Raw genomic sequence first — 12,841 nt, forward strand, 5'->3', positions numbered from 1 at the left:
TCCTGACACTTTCGGACAGTTCCGTGCACACCTGCGAGAGCATGTGCAAGACGGGTCTGGATAAGCAAGGCAGGAGGAGGAGGAGCATGTAGACTGGACCTTGGGGTTGAACTCCTTGATCTGTTGAGCAAGAAGAGCGACATTTCCTCCAGCAGCCAGGCCTTCGATCTAAGAGAAGATGAGGAAGAAGCAGTAGGAGAGGGAGGAGGAGGAGGCGGAGGAGGAGGAGCAGCAGGAGGAGGAGCAGGAGGAGGCGGAGGAGGATGAAAGAGGAGGAAAGAGGAGGAGATGATGGTTGAGGTGGGATTTGAGCGGAGGCGACAACAATTGCTGGACCTCAAATCTCTCCGGGACATTCTTCACGATGTCGAGGGTCTGAACTCAAATCGATTAGCTCATTCGAAATCAATCAGCTCACATACGAAATCAATCAGCTCACATTCGAAATCAATCAGCTCACATTCGAAATCAATCAGCTCACATTCGAAATCAATCAGCTCACATTCGAAATCAATCAGCTCACATTCGAAATCAATCAGCTCACATTCGAAATCAATCAGCTCACATTCGAAATCAATCAGCTCACATTCGAAATCAATCAGCTCACATTCGAAATCAATCAGCTCACATTCGAAATCAATCAGCTCACATTCGAAATCAATCAATCATAATCATCAACAGAACCTCTATTGTCATCATTATCATTATCATCCCCTTCACCATCATAGTCTCTATCATCACTTTGCAAAGATTTCAACACTTGAAAGAACAATTGATCCATCGAATTGACGTGTCAGATATTGAAATGGCACTACAAGTATTCAAGTTTGACATCCAAATTCACCTGAGTTCCAATGGACCCAGTGGAGCCAAGGAGGGTGACCTGAATGCTGGGCGATAAAGAGAAGGGAGGGACATAGATCTGTGAACCTTCTTCTTCCAGTTGAGACCCTTCGCCTGATCCAAGTGTAAGAGGGAGAGAGGAGGGAGAGAGAGGAGGGAGGGAGGAGGCGGAAGAGGGAGGGAGGGAGAAGGAAGTGGGGAGGGAGGAGGAAGGAAGTGGGGAGGGAGGAGGAGGGAGGGAAGGGAGGCGAGAGCGAGAGGAGGGAGGGATGGGAGGGAGGGAGGAAGGGAAGGAGGCAGGCAGGCAGAGATGGAGGGGTGATGGAGGGAAGGAGGGAGGGAGTCAGGGAAGAAGCGAGCCAGCGAGGGAGAGGAGGAAGGCATTTCATGATTTACCGCCTCGTCCACAACGTGCTGTAAGTCTTCGACTGTCCCAAAGGGAGCAGCACCCTGCTGAGAAGCACCTGCCGTTACGGCAGTCATCACGTCTAGATCACGAGAGGGTCTGCCGGCTCACTTGACATCCTGACGCCGAGGCCCTTGCGAGCAAGTGAGACTGAAGCTGCAGGGAGGAAACGACATGTCAGAGAGAGGAAACACCTCCTTCTGGTCTGCTCTACCAACTCGAGAGACCCTCACCTGGGACAATGAATGCATCCGAGCAGGAGCAGCCGAAGACGACAAGCAGCGGGAGAACTGCCTTCATCATCCTCAGCACCTTAGCAGGTCTGCACGTCAAGATGTCAGGCATGAACCTGCTCGCTTGCAGATTGTCCTCGAACGAATCTTCAATCAACAATGAAATCCACTTCTCACATCAAATCTTTCACATATATCATCGCATGTTGGAGTCACCAGGCTTCTTCCAATTATCCCCTCCTTCTCCCCTCTCCCCTCTCCTCTCCCTCCTCTCCACACTAGCCCTCGGACTCATCGTCTCTGCTCCTCATTATCTCATCCCTCTCCTGCTCCTGCTCCTGCTCCTGCTCCTGGTCCTGGTCCTGGTCCTGCTCCTACTCAACTGCTCCTGCTCAACTGCTCCTGCTCCTGCTCAACTGCTCCTGCTCCTGCTCAACTGCTCCTGCTCAACTGCTCAACTGCTCCTGCTCAACTGCTCCTGCTCCTGCTCAACTGCTCCTGCTCAAGCTCCTGCTCCTGCTCCTGCTCCTGCTCCTGCTCCTGCTCAACTGCTCCTGCTCAAGCTCCTGCTCCTGCTCCTGCTCCTGCTCCTGCTCAACTGCTCTTGCTCCTGCTCCTGCTCAACTGCTCCTGCTCCTGCTCCTGCTCCTGCTCCTGCTCCTGCTCCTGCTCCTGCTCCTGCTCAACTGCTCCTGCTCAACTGCTCCTGCTCCTGCTCCTGCTCTCGCTCTCTCATGCATGCTCTCTTCTCCCCTCTCCGCTACTGCGCCTCCATTGTGACGGCCTCCATGTAATAAGCCTCACCGTTACATCACCGTTATTTTCAACCAACTGGCCCGGCCGGGCCCGGACCAAACTTGAAACCTACTACATGATGCAGAGTGGTTACACGAATAACGGTCCATGATCTGGAGTAACGGTGATCGATAACGGTAGTGTAGGAGGTTGGCAGTTGAACATGGCCGAGTCGTAGGAGAGAACAGCGACAGGACAGGACAGGACAGGACAGGACAGGACAGGACAGGACAGGACAGGACAGGAGACCGTACAAGCCTTGAAGTCTCAGGACAGGAGAGCCTCTGCACAGCCCTGCCACTGACTGCAGGAAGGAGGAAAGGAGGAAAGGATAGTTAGACAGGAAGAGGGAGGACGAGGTGCTACATAATTACCGTCTGATCTCTTGGCCGAGGTTCTTGCTGATTGAGCTGAACCAGTGAAGTCTTGCAGCATGCCGAGCGCGACTGTGCAGAGAAACATCATCACCAACCCCGAACAACTCAGGAAGAATGTGCGGAGGTGCATGAGAAAGCTGCTCGACAAGAACCTCGTCTCGGTGGGATAGCTTCCTCTGACGAGCAAGTCAAGTAGCTGACACTTGGCGGCAGTCCGACCCCAACGTGAATGCAGAGCGACAGATCGAGTTCGCCTGGTCGCTGGTAGACTGGAGGACCTTCGACCCGTCGAGCCCCTTGAAAACTTTTCCAGGAGGTGAGAACGAAGACAAGAATGAGTAAGAAGTGACGTTCAAACCCAGATGCTGCCAACAAAGAGCCCTCGGCACTAGAGCTACTCATACTCGCTCTGAAGAACTCTCCTTCAGCTGAGGTAGAATCACCACCACCACCACCACCACCACCATCTCCTCCTTCTGCTGATCCTCCTTCTGCTGATCCTATTTCTGCTGATCCTGCTGATCCTGATCCTCCTCCTCCTCGTCCTCCTCGTCCTCCTCGTCCTCCTCGTCCTCCTCTTCCTCCTCTTCCTCGTCCTCAATCCAGATATCTCATCTTTCTCACACCATCTCCCTCCTCTCTCAGTCCTCACGGCTCTTCTGCCTCAGGTCCACTACGCAAGCAGCTCAGCGATAGCATACCTTGCTGTACGGCAGGACATCCGACTCGCCCTCGTCGAGACTCCCTCGGGGCCTCTCATGGAATCGCTCGACCTGCTCATACGACGACTGGAGGCAACTGAGCATAGCGGTCTGCGATATGCGATATGCGCCATCGCTACTGAGCTGTTCGTGACGCTGACGAGCTTGTCAGTCATGTTGTGACTGTTGGTTTAGGTGCAAGACAGAGATCGGACTCATCAGGCTGCGAGACATCAACTTCGCACAAGCACTTGAAAGGTGAAGAAAACCCGATGAATTGCTCGCTTGTTCACTCGATGAGTCGTCGACATGTCAAATCGTTCACTGTCGTCGAGAAGTCAACTCGTCCTCGTTGACTTGTCATGACTGAAGGAGCTGATGGTGCTGGCTCAGGTTGCGACAGAAGAAGATTCAGCCTAAGGATGCAGCACTGGAGCTCATCATGGACCACCTGAGCCTCGAGCTTCGACCTCGCATCTCATGACACACAGACGACAAAAAGTCACTGACTGACAACAAACAGCCTTACATAGACACGTCGATGTTGTTCAGTACGACCACCTGCCGCCATGTCAGTCCTCCAGCACCGTCACGACGTCCTGCCTCCTACCAGCAGCCTCGTGCAGCGATGGAAGTCCTTGCTGACCCTGTCGAGACTCTCCTCTGCCTCCCTCATCTCTTCCCAGTCCTCTTCTCCCTTCCTGTCCTGCTTGCTCGGGGAAACAAGACGGTGAAGTTGAGGGATCGGAGAACGCTGCTCGCTGGATTGACAGGCGAAAAAGTGACTCTTGTAAACTTGTAGGGAAAACTCAATGATGAAGAAGACTAAGAATAAGGAGATGGCAGATGATGATGAAAAAAAACTCACTCACATCAATTCAAGAAATTTACAAATATACATACAAAGTAAGATTAAATCTCCTTTCTTAACGTTTGCTTCAGGTAAAATTTTGGGTTTGAAACACCGCATCGATTTCTCGCTGTAGCCTCCTTTGTCTAGATAGTTTCTCCTCCTCAGCCGTCTGCTTCAGGACTACCCTCTCCTTCATCTTCTGCTCTCCCAAAGGATCCAAGGGAAACAGCAGAAAGCTGCTCATCAACGAAAGCTCAAGCTTCTTCCGATGATCCTCCTCCCAGTTGTAACGACTGTAACTCCACTGTTGAGCCTCCGCCTTCTCCTCCCCTGCCATCGGTTCCATAAAAGATTTCTTCCTCCTACCCCCTCCCTCCTCCTCTCCCTCTTCCTCCTCCTCCTCCTTCCAGCTGTCCCCAATCACACCGATCATCCACTCCTCCTTCGTCAGCCCTGCCGCGTGCATGAAGCTTCCACTAGCGTGCACGCTCCCCGCGCTCCCCCGCTGCTCCAGCACCGACACCTCCCTCATCGCCTCCCCCAGCAGGTGCAGACGCGTCTGCTTCCTCCCCAGCACCCCCGCCGCCACCTTCCCCACCGTCATCCCGATCCGGCACGAGCACGGCCATGCTGAGCTCTTCCTGCACCTCGCGAACTTCCCGATCATCTCCCGCGCGCACGTCAGCAGCTTCAGGCAGATCCCCCGCGTCCTTCGCTTGCTCTGCACGTCGCTGCCTTCCTCCAGCCATCCCGCCACGATGTAGGCGTCGCCGATGGTGTCGATCTTGAGGAGGTTGTGCTCGACGACGAGCTGGTCGAAGAAAGCAAACATCTCGTGCACGAACTTGGCCAGCTTCATCGGAGAAGTGCTCTGAGACATGTCGGTGAAGTTGCAGATGTCCAGCTGCAGGATCACCGCTGTCTTCATCTCTCCCTGTGTCGTGATCGGATCTCGAAGGAGCTTGTCCGCGATCTGCTTCGTCAGCATCTCCTTGAGGATACTCTCCAGCAGGTCCGCCTCGATCTTCCGCAGCTTGTAGTACTGCATCCGAGCATGCTCCGTGAACTGCAGCGCCGACAACTTCCTCTTCGCCATTCCCCAGATCCACCCTAACGACATCGCCGCTCCCAGGCTCGCATGCTGCCCTCCCCCAACCAGCTTCACCAGCGCCAGCATCCCCATCCCCGTTCCCATCACCGCCCCGATGTCTCGCACGCTGCTGGAGAAGAGCAGGGAGGAGATGAAGAGCAAGATTGCGCTCGTCACAGCAAACAGCTCGTCCCCGCTCACTCGTCTCGCCATCAGCATCCACACCAGCGCCCCCCCGACGTTCATCGCCAGCACGCTGCCCTTGAGACGGTTGCACCTGTCAAGAAACTTCCGCATGTACCCCAGCAGGAAGAACACGTACGCCATGATCAGCAGAGTCTGCGCCAGCGCCATCACAGTCAGCGACAGCCGCATCTTCCCGTCCAGCCCCGTCCTGTCGCTCTCCATGCTCCTCACGTGCTTGATCGGCAGCAGCAGCAGCAGCACCTCATGCGGAATGATGCGAGTGAGGAAGTTCATCAGGTGGTCCTTGGCCTGCGACAGCTGCAGCGACGGCGACAGGTGCATCTTGTCCCCTCCCCCTCTCCACCTCCTCCCGTCGTCCTCCTGCCTCCGGCTGCACAGCGACAGCAGCGGGAAACCCTTGCTCTCCTCCTGCTCCTCCTCCACCTCGAACGTCAGCATGTTCCCCTTCCCCTTGATCGACCTCAGCCCCATCGACCGGAACCTCAGCTCGCACTGCCCGCCCTTGAAGCCCTCCCTGAACGCTTCTGTGCACAAGATCGTGTTCGGAGCCGCGTACTTGCACATCCGAGACGCCGTGTTGGTCGTGTCCCCGTACACGCTGTAGTAGGCGCGGTGCGACCCCACCACAGCTCCAGCTGCTCGCCCTCGATGAATCCCCACCTGAAGCGCTAGGGGGCAGTCGTGGACCTTGTAGCTGTTGGTGATGGTGATCAGCTCTCGAGCCAGCTTCACCATCCTCTCGCAGTACTCCACGGGGTAGGGAGAGCTCTGCTCCAGCTCGTCGAAGGGGTTCGCAGCCCGAGGGCAGGTCACGATGTACCACTCAGACACGTGCTGACAGGTGTACATGCCGTGCTTCTCCACCACCTCGTCAAACCTGCGGAAGATCTCATCCAGCATGCTGAAGAGATCCAGCGGCTCGTTGTTGTGAAGCACCTCCTGAGGAGACAGAGCGCAGAAGAGGATCGAGCAGTCTGCGATCTCTGCCCCCATGAACTTGTTGATGTCGCTCTCATATGTCATCTTGCTCAGTACGCTCTCCGGGATCAGAGAGTGTACGATCTCCAGGTGCTGGTTCGCTACCTCCACCGCTGCCACAGCGTCCGCCAGCTTCTCCTCCTCCTTCTTGTACCTCGCCACACACCCATGAAGCTCGCTGATCCCCATCACGATGTAGCTCAGGATGCAGAGCCACCAGCACACGACGACGCTGGTGGAAGGAGCCTTGGGTACCCAAAGCTCGAAGAGCAGGAGAGGGAGGAAGTACACGCACCGAGGGGGAGGGAGCAAGGAGTCCAGCCAGGTCGACATGCTGCGAAGGAGGTGGGTATCGAGATTGCTGGAGAAGAAGGAGGCAAAGGCTGTATACAAGGGCCTGACAAGAACAGTGGCGGCACCGCTCAAGTAGAGCAAGACAATAGGGAGAAGAGGAGGGAAGACTTCGACCGGCGATGCTATGTTGCTCTGATCGAAGTTCATGTGTGACATGTTACAATCGACGTTATTTCGTTTCGCACCAAATCCTGAGAACAAGGGAAGCGTCAGGAAATCATCAATTGAGATCATTCAGTGGCAAGAGACGAAGAAGAAATCATTTCCTGGTGTTTTCCTTGTGACTGGAATCCTATTCTGCATCAACTCGAAAAAATCGCTCAAGACAGCAACGAACAACTTCGAACCATTTTTTTCACTCTCCCGCTCGTACTCTTTGTTTTCTGTTGTATGTCATGTACATTCATCAATGATTCAGCAATATCTTCTCACATAGCTTCGTATCTCTGCTGTTCTACTTCTCCTCCCTTCAATTCCATTCCTTTCTTTCTCACCCAGTATCCACTTGTGCCCATTCTGCCCTCCTCGCGGATACCACCCACCCCTACCCATACAAACATACCAGGAAGGAACCATCACCCACCCAGAAGATTTCCTGCAACTTGCTATCAAACATACCCGTCCTTGTAAGACTACCCTCCCGTGCACCCTGGTCGCATGCCTGAAAATGGACACGAAAAAGGGTGAAAGTGATGACAGTCAAAACCCCCCCTGTGGAAAAATAGGTTTCATCCATGGACTCTTCGCAGAACCGGTCAAAATCATCGAAAAGACTCGCTTTCGATCGCGATTTGGCCCCTTGCTGACAACCGAAGTTATCTCTGCCCATCTATTCTCACTAACTTATTGGGTAGTATTCGCTGCTGCCTCGTTATATAAAGTATTATAATCTCAGATTGTGCTCTATATAATGTTTTTGGAAAGAGATTAAAAGTTTTGACTGGCTAGAGACGTCAACATAATTCGTTCCCCAATTCCATCGACCACCGGTGCTCATCAGACGAATATCTACCCTACCCTATTTACCCACCCCACCCCCCATTCATAGGAGTATTACCCTGACCTGTCGACACCTCCATGCAAGGGGCTAAACGACACGGGAGGCTTGCACGCACGATTGTCAGCCTAATCTCAGTAGTAGGAGAAGTTGCTGTCCTCTCAATATTCCTATGTATACTCTGAGGCGAACTAGGTAACTTTCCTTGAGACTGAACTTTCAAAGGCCCCGTGCAATCAATCAAGAGATCTGCCAGTTACATTATTGTTTTCAATCTGACAAGTTCCAGTCGAGCAGTTCTGTGCTACAGTGATGGTGCGAGGTGTCTTACCCGAACAACGTTTTTCAATGCTTCTTCATCAGCATCTTCATGGAACAGCTGACAGTGTAAGGAGGTCACGACCTTCATGCTATACACTCGCTTGGTACTCTAGAGCTCGTGCTCGTAGGGTGTGCAGTGCGAGCCTCTGGTCGGGTGTACCACAACATCTTACACTCTTCCCTTCATTCACAGCCATCACCTCCTGCTATCCGAGGCATCGAAGTAATCGTTAAAGCTCAGCCGCACAAGCAGGTCCTCGAGGTGGGGATGGAAGCCGCGGGACACGATCTTGCTCAGTACGACCACCTGCCGCCATGTCAGTCCTCCAGCACCGTCACGACGTCCTGCCTCCTACCAGCAGCCTCGTGCAGCGATGGAAGTCCTTGCTGACCCTGTCGAGACTCTCCTCTGCCTCCCGCATCTCTTCCCAGTCCTCTTCTCCCTTCTGCAAGCTAGCCTGCAGCAGATGTCAGCCCGGCGTCTCCCGGGCAGGAAGGGACCTTGTATCGAGGATAGGAGACGCTGAAGTTCAGAGCCAGGTCCAGCACCTTCCGGGCTGTGTCTGCCACGACCGCAGCTCGTTCATGGAGGAGGCACCTGATGCGGGTCAGTGGCGCCATGGCTGCCGTCTCGGGATGCTCACCGATCGCGCATTCGGCTGAGGAAGCGAAGGTGCAACGAATGGACTGAGGAGATGTCAGAGAAGCGGAGAGAGGAGGAAGCTGGAGGCAGCGGGAGGGAGAGGAGGGAGTGGGAGGGAGAGGAGGGTGAGTACGGTGAGAGAGAAGGAATTGAAGGAGAGAGGAGGAGAGGAGGGCGCGAGGATGACAGGAGGGAACAGGAGGGTACAAGAGGGAGCGGGAATGAAAGGAGGGAGACGAGGCAGCGAGAGGAGTGGGAGGAGGGAGGGGGAAGAGACAGAAGAAGCGGGAAGGAGAGGAGGGGAGTGGAAGGGGGCGAGGGAGGTGGAAGGAGAGGGAGAGGAGGAAGGGAAGTACTCTGATCAAGGTTCGTCGATTTCCTGATCTCCTTCTCCATCATGACTGAGCCAGACCCATGAATCTACAACCCAAGAGGTCAAGATGAGCCGTCAGGGAGCTCAAGTCACCTGAGTCATGATGTAGTTCTCAAGGTTGTTGACGACATGTCTCAGCTCAGCTCTCAACAGCAGATACTTGGTGTTGGGCGACCCATAGCGCTCGGCAGAGGAAGCGTCTTGCCCTATCCTGTCCCGAGTCTGCAACTCTTCCATCTCCCACTCGCTCTCACTATCCTTGACGATGGCGTTCTTGTCAGCGTGCGTGTCTGCGTTGAGAGCGATCTTGGCTCTCTTGATCTGCATGAGGAAGATCAGGATGTTGTTGTACGTCTTGAGACTCTGCTCGTTGACGATGAGGTTGAGGGGCCATTCCACCGAGTACGAGATGTAGAGCCCGTCGAGGGCGAAAATGGACGCGTCCGATGCAGACTTCCTCTTGCGCGGATCCTGCGCTGCGTCGATCTGAGCTGAGATCGTGCCATAGGTTATGCTCTTGGAGGGAGGGAGAGAAGATTGGAGGAGCGAGTTGAGGGTGTGCGGGTCGTTCCAGGGCTCGTTCCTGTCCAGCTTCTGAAAGATGTGCATGGCGAACTCATGCAGGACATCTCCCGCCGCCATGAAGTAGACCCTCCTTAGAACGTTGAGATGAGCGATGAGGTCGAACTTGTTGACGAGATACTTGACAAGCTCCTCGTTCAAGTCCTCCACTCTCCTCTCCAGATCTTTCAGCAGCGCCTCCTCCATCAGCTTCTCGAACGGTAGGACGGAAGACTCCAAGTCCTCGGAGATCTCCTCATCCTCCTCGTCGTCAGCGGACGCCAGGAAGTGCCTCAGCGATGAAGGAGGAAGGTCGGAAAAGGAGCAATCAGCACTGTCAGGGAAGGAGACTTGACATGACATGTCGTCATTGAGGGGTAAATGAACATGAAACAAATCATCGACTCTCTCCGTCGAAGAAGTCGTGCTGGCATGAATTTGCTGGAAGACCCAACTCAGCTGCACCAGACCTCCACCTCCTCTTTCCGCCAAGTCCGAGGGATAATCTGCTGTCGGACGGCTCTTGACAGGAGTGGACTTGGCACTGCAAGCAGAAGACGAATCTTGGACGACTCCTTGACCTATCCTCAACCTCCGGTTGCGAAATTTCATCCTCTGCTCAAACGTTGACAGGATTGACCTCTGACTTGTCAAGACCTGTCGTATAACCCTCTTGGTGTCTCCATCATACAGCAACACATTCACAGACTTCCCAGCTGAGAGGATTCGCGAACACAAGGGTCGGAAGAAAGCTGGAACGACTGTTGTGACAACGTAGAGGCAGTCTTCCTTCACCGTGTCTTCTAGATCAACGAGGACTCTTCGCTTCGCTCCGATGTATCCCTTGACAATGGCTGAGAGTAACTTTCCGTTCTTTCCAGTGACAGTGATTGTCATTCCCGTGTAAAAGTCATCCAAAGAGTTAGATTCCCGTGAGATCGTTATGGTGCCAACGCTGCTACTCCTTATCTTCCCCTCATCCACAATGTCTCCTCCCTGCCTGATCGCAAACATCTGCCAGTAGCGGGAGACGGAGGGCTGACTCGTTCTCGGCTGCACCTGATCACTCAGACCAGCCTCCTGCTCTACTTGGACGTCCTGGATGAAAAACTCATTGCAAGTGTCGTTTTCCAAACTCCCCTCCGCCAGCCAGTGGTCAAGGATGTGGAGGTATGGCCTCAGGGTAGCTGTAAAGATCCCATGGAGCAGGTCGTAACAACCCTCGTCGGGCAGCATGCGGGTCATAGAAGCCTCGTCGAAGAGAAAGTCCAGAATCCTCTTGGTGCTGTGCGAGGGAGAAGGGACCTCCCGCTGTGACACTCCGCCAGCTAGGAAAGTCAACAAGTCCACCTCCTTGACTTTGGAATCGATCAGTCTCTCAACTACGATGAGCGTCAGCGACGTATGAGATCCTTCCACTTGCAACGTCGGCCTTTCAGAATGCGAAGTTCGAATGAGACCGTTGACGATCTCGTCAAAGGATTCAAGGGTTTCACTCACACTGAGCCCGAAGGCTTGCTGTGTGAGAGTCTTCCCTGAATCTGGGGAGAGGTACTGACGTGAGAACCTCCTCAATCTCTCAAGCTTGGTCGAAATCTTCATCATCTTCCCAAGAATGCTGCTCAAAGACTCCGGTGATAGGTGAGTGAGGGTGACTGGCTGGCACTGGAGGAATCCATCACACCTGTCACGGAAACTTCGGAGATCGTTCGAGCCAACATGAACATCTTTCAATCCACAGGTGCATCCCTGCCATGTGAACAACGATCCTGTTCGCCCTGCAAGCATCTGCAGGACTTGTTGAACAACTGTCTGCTCATGGGAGATCAAATATTTCGACCTCCACAAACTCAGACTATCTCGTCCTTCATCCATCTCTGCGCACGCTATGGCGAGGTTTGTCTGGATCAGGGGAACGTTGGGTGGAGCGGAGACGTATCTCGGAAGTTTGAACCCGAGCGATGGGTCCATGTCGACAGGCTTGCTCATTCCCACATGTTTCCTTTCCATTCCGATGACCGTCGACATCCTATTCACCTCACTCGTTGTATCAACCTGTTCGCACTCGTCCCGCTCGTCCATCGGAGTTGTTTCCTTCTGCAGAGTTTCACCTGATTTCTCCCCTGACACAGTTTCTTCCTCATCGCTCCAGTCAGACAGCGTGCCTTCACTCTCTGCCCCAGAGTCCCCAGCAAACTCTTCGTTGATGCTGCGCAAGCTGCTCACCAGGTCGTGTACATCCGGGGCGCTGACTGACTCAACGAACTGCAGCTGTCGATGGTGCGAGATCGCTCTCTCGTTGTCTATGTTGTAATCGAGAACCCTGTCGGACAGATGATACAGGAACCTCATGCACGAGTAAACGAAATCCTCCCTGTCCTGATCCTTGGTCACGTCTTGGATGCCTCGCAGCCTCGTTACAGCGTGCTGCAGGGCGTTCAACTTTCCGATCTGTGAGTGGAACTCCAGCTTATCTAACAGGTTCTTGTACTGACGATCGACAACGCTCGGCATGGTTGAAAGGAATTGGTGGTCGTCGATGTTTTCAATGGAGAACTTCACTGCTTTGCGGAAGTTTGGAGTGTTTCTGGCAATGCCTGTGATGCTCTCAACCAGATTCTCTATCAGGACTTGCCGTCTTTGATTGGACTTCTTCCGAAACTCTGACGCGGACATTGCTGCGGTGCCCTCTAGAAAAATCGGACGACTAACTGGGAGTGATGAAGGGCAAGACTGACGTCTGACTTGCAAGAACTTACAAGAAGCGCTTAGATCACTTGTATCTCTTCTCTTGTATCGCTACTGTATCCGCCATGTTGTTCAGATGTACACGTCTTTACACCCTCCCTCCTGCATTCCTATGCACAATGGACGGGCCATTGGAGGGAACGCGAAAAAAGGGAAGAATCTGTAAAACAAACAAAATGTTATAAGCAAACTGTAAAAGTTAAAAAAATGAGGTGAGCCCCATGGCATGCAGGCGATGCGTCCCGATAGGTAGGAGAAAAAGCAACGAGAAGAGGAGAGGAGAGGTGAGGTGAGGAGAGGAGAGGAGAGGAGAGGAGAGGAGAGGAGAGGTGCGGAGAGGAGAGGAGAGGAGAGGTGCGGA

General features: G+C 53.7%; 4 protein-coding genes across 4 annotated transcripts in view; 1 reads left to right on the forward strand and 3 right to left on the reverse strand.

Annotated features, from left to right (window-relative positions):
* The window catches only part of GUITHDRAFT_97309 (1-deoxy-D-xylulose 5-phosphate reductoisomerase), a gene marked incomplete at its 5' end in the record, with an annotated part of 4,984 nt that extends 3,432 nt beyond the window's left edge, over nt 1-1,552 (reverse strand). Inside the window, 7 exons of the mRNA XM_005824206.1 lie at nt 100-168; nt 337-375; nt 845-883; nt 931-957; nt 1,240-1,307; nt 1,361-1,405; nt 1,483-1,552. Of these exons, the coding sequence (XP_005824263.1) occupies nt 100-168; nt 337-375; nt 845-883; nt 931-957; nt 1,240-1,307; nt 1,361-1,405; nt 1,483-1,552 (357 nt within the window). The remainder of the gene's footprint in view (nt 1-99; nt 169-336; nt 376-844; nt 884-930; nt 958-1,239; nt 1,308-1,360; nt 1,406-1,482) is intronic.
* Nucleotides 1,553-2,694: 1,142 nt separating this feature from the next.
* GUITHDRAFT_155001 (hypothetical protein) lies at nt 2,695-4,572 on the forward strand. The gene is made up of 6 exons (XM_005824207.1): nt 2,695-2,815; nt 2,868-2,970; nt 3,017-3,087; nt 3,323-3,501; nt 3,551-3,613; nt 3,749-4,572. Exons 1-6 carry the CDS (start codon nt 2,711-2,713, stop codon nt 3,837-3,839), a joined length of 612 nt encoding a protein of 203 aa, XP_005824264.1. The 5' UTR covers nt 2,695-2,710; the 3' UTR covers nt 3,840-4,572.
* Nucleotides 4,573-4,659: 87 nt separating this feature from the next.
* Nucleotides 4,660-5,214, reverse strand: GUITHDRAFT_51841 (hypothetical protein; the record flags this gene model as incomplete). Its single annotated transcript, XM_005824208.1, has 1 exon — nt 4,660-5,214. A coding segment is annotated over one exon (555 nt), but the record flags the coding sequence as incomplete, so codon positions are not given.
* A 3,112-nt stretch (nt 5,215-8,326) lies between these two features.
* Nucleotides 8,327-12,408, reverse strand: GUITHDRAFT_165517 (hypothetical protein; the record flags this gene model as incomplete). The annotated part of the gene is made up of 6 exons (XM_005824209.1): nt 8,327-8,462; nt 8,512-8,613; nt 8,657-8,753; nt 8,800-8,842; nt 9,155-9,218; nt 9,265-12,408. 6 exons carry the CDS (start codon nt 12,406-12,408, stop codon nt 8,352-8,354), a joined length of 3,561 nt encoding a protein of 1,186 aa, XP_005824266.1. The 3' UTR covers nt 8,327-8,351.
* Between the last annotated feature and the right edge of the window lie 433 nt (nt 12,409-12,841).

This window comes from Guillardia theta (assembly GCF_000315625.1).
Source record: "Guillardia theta CCMP2712 unplaced genomic scaffold GUITHscaffold_97, whole genome shotgun sequence".
Taxonomy (NCBI): Eukaryota; class Cryptophyceae; order Pyrenomonadales; family Geminigeraceae; genus Guillardia; species Guillardia theta.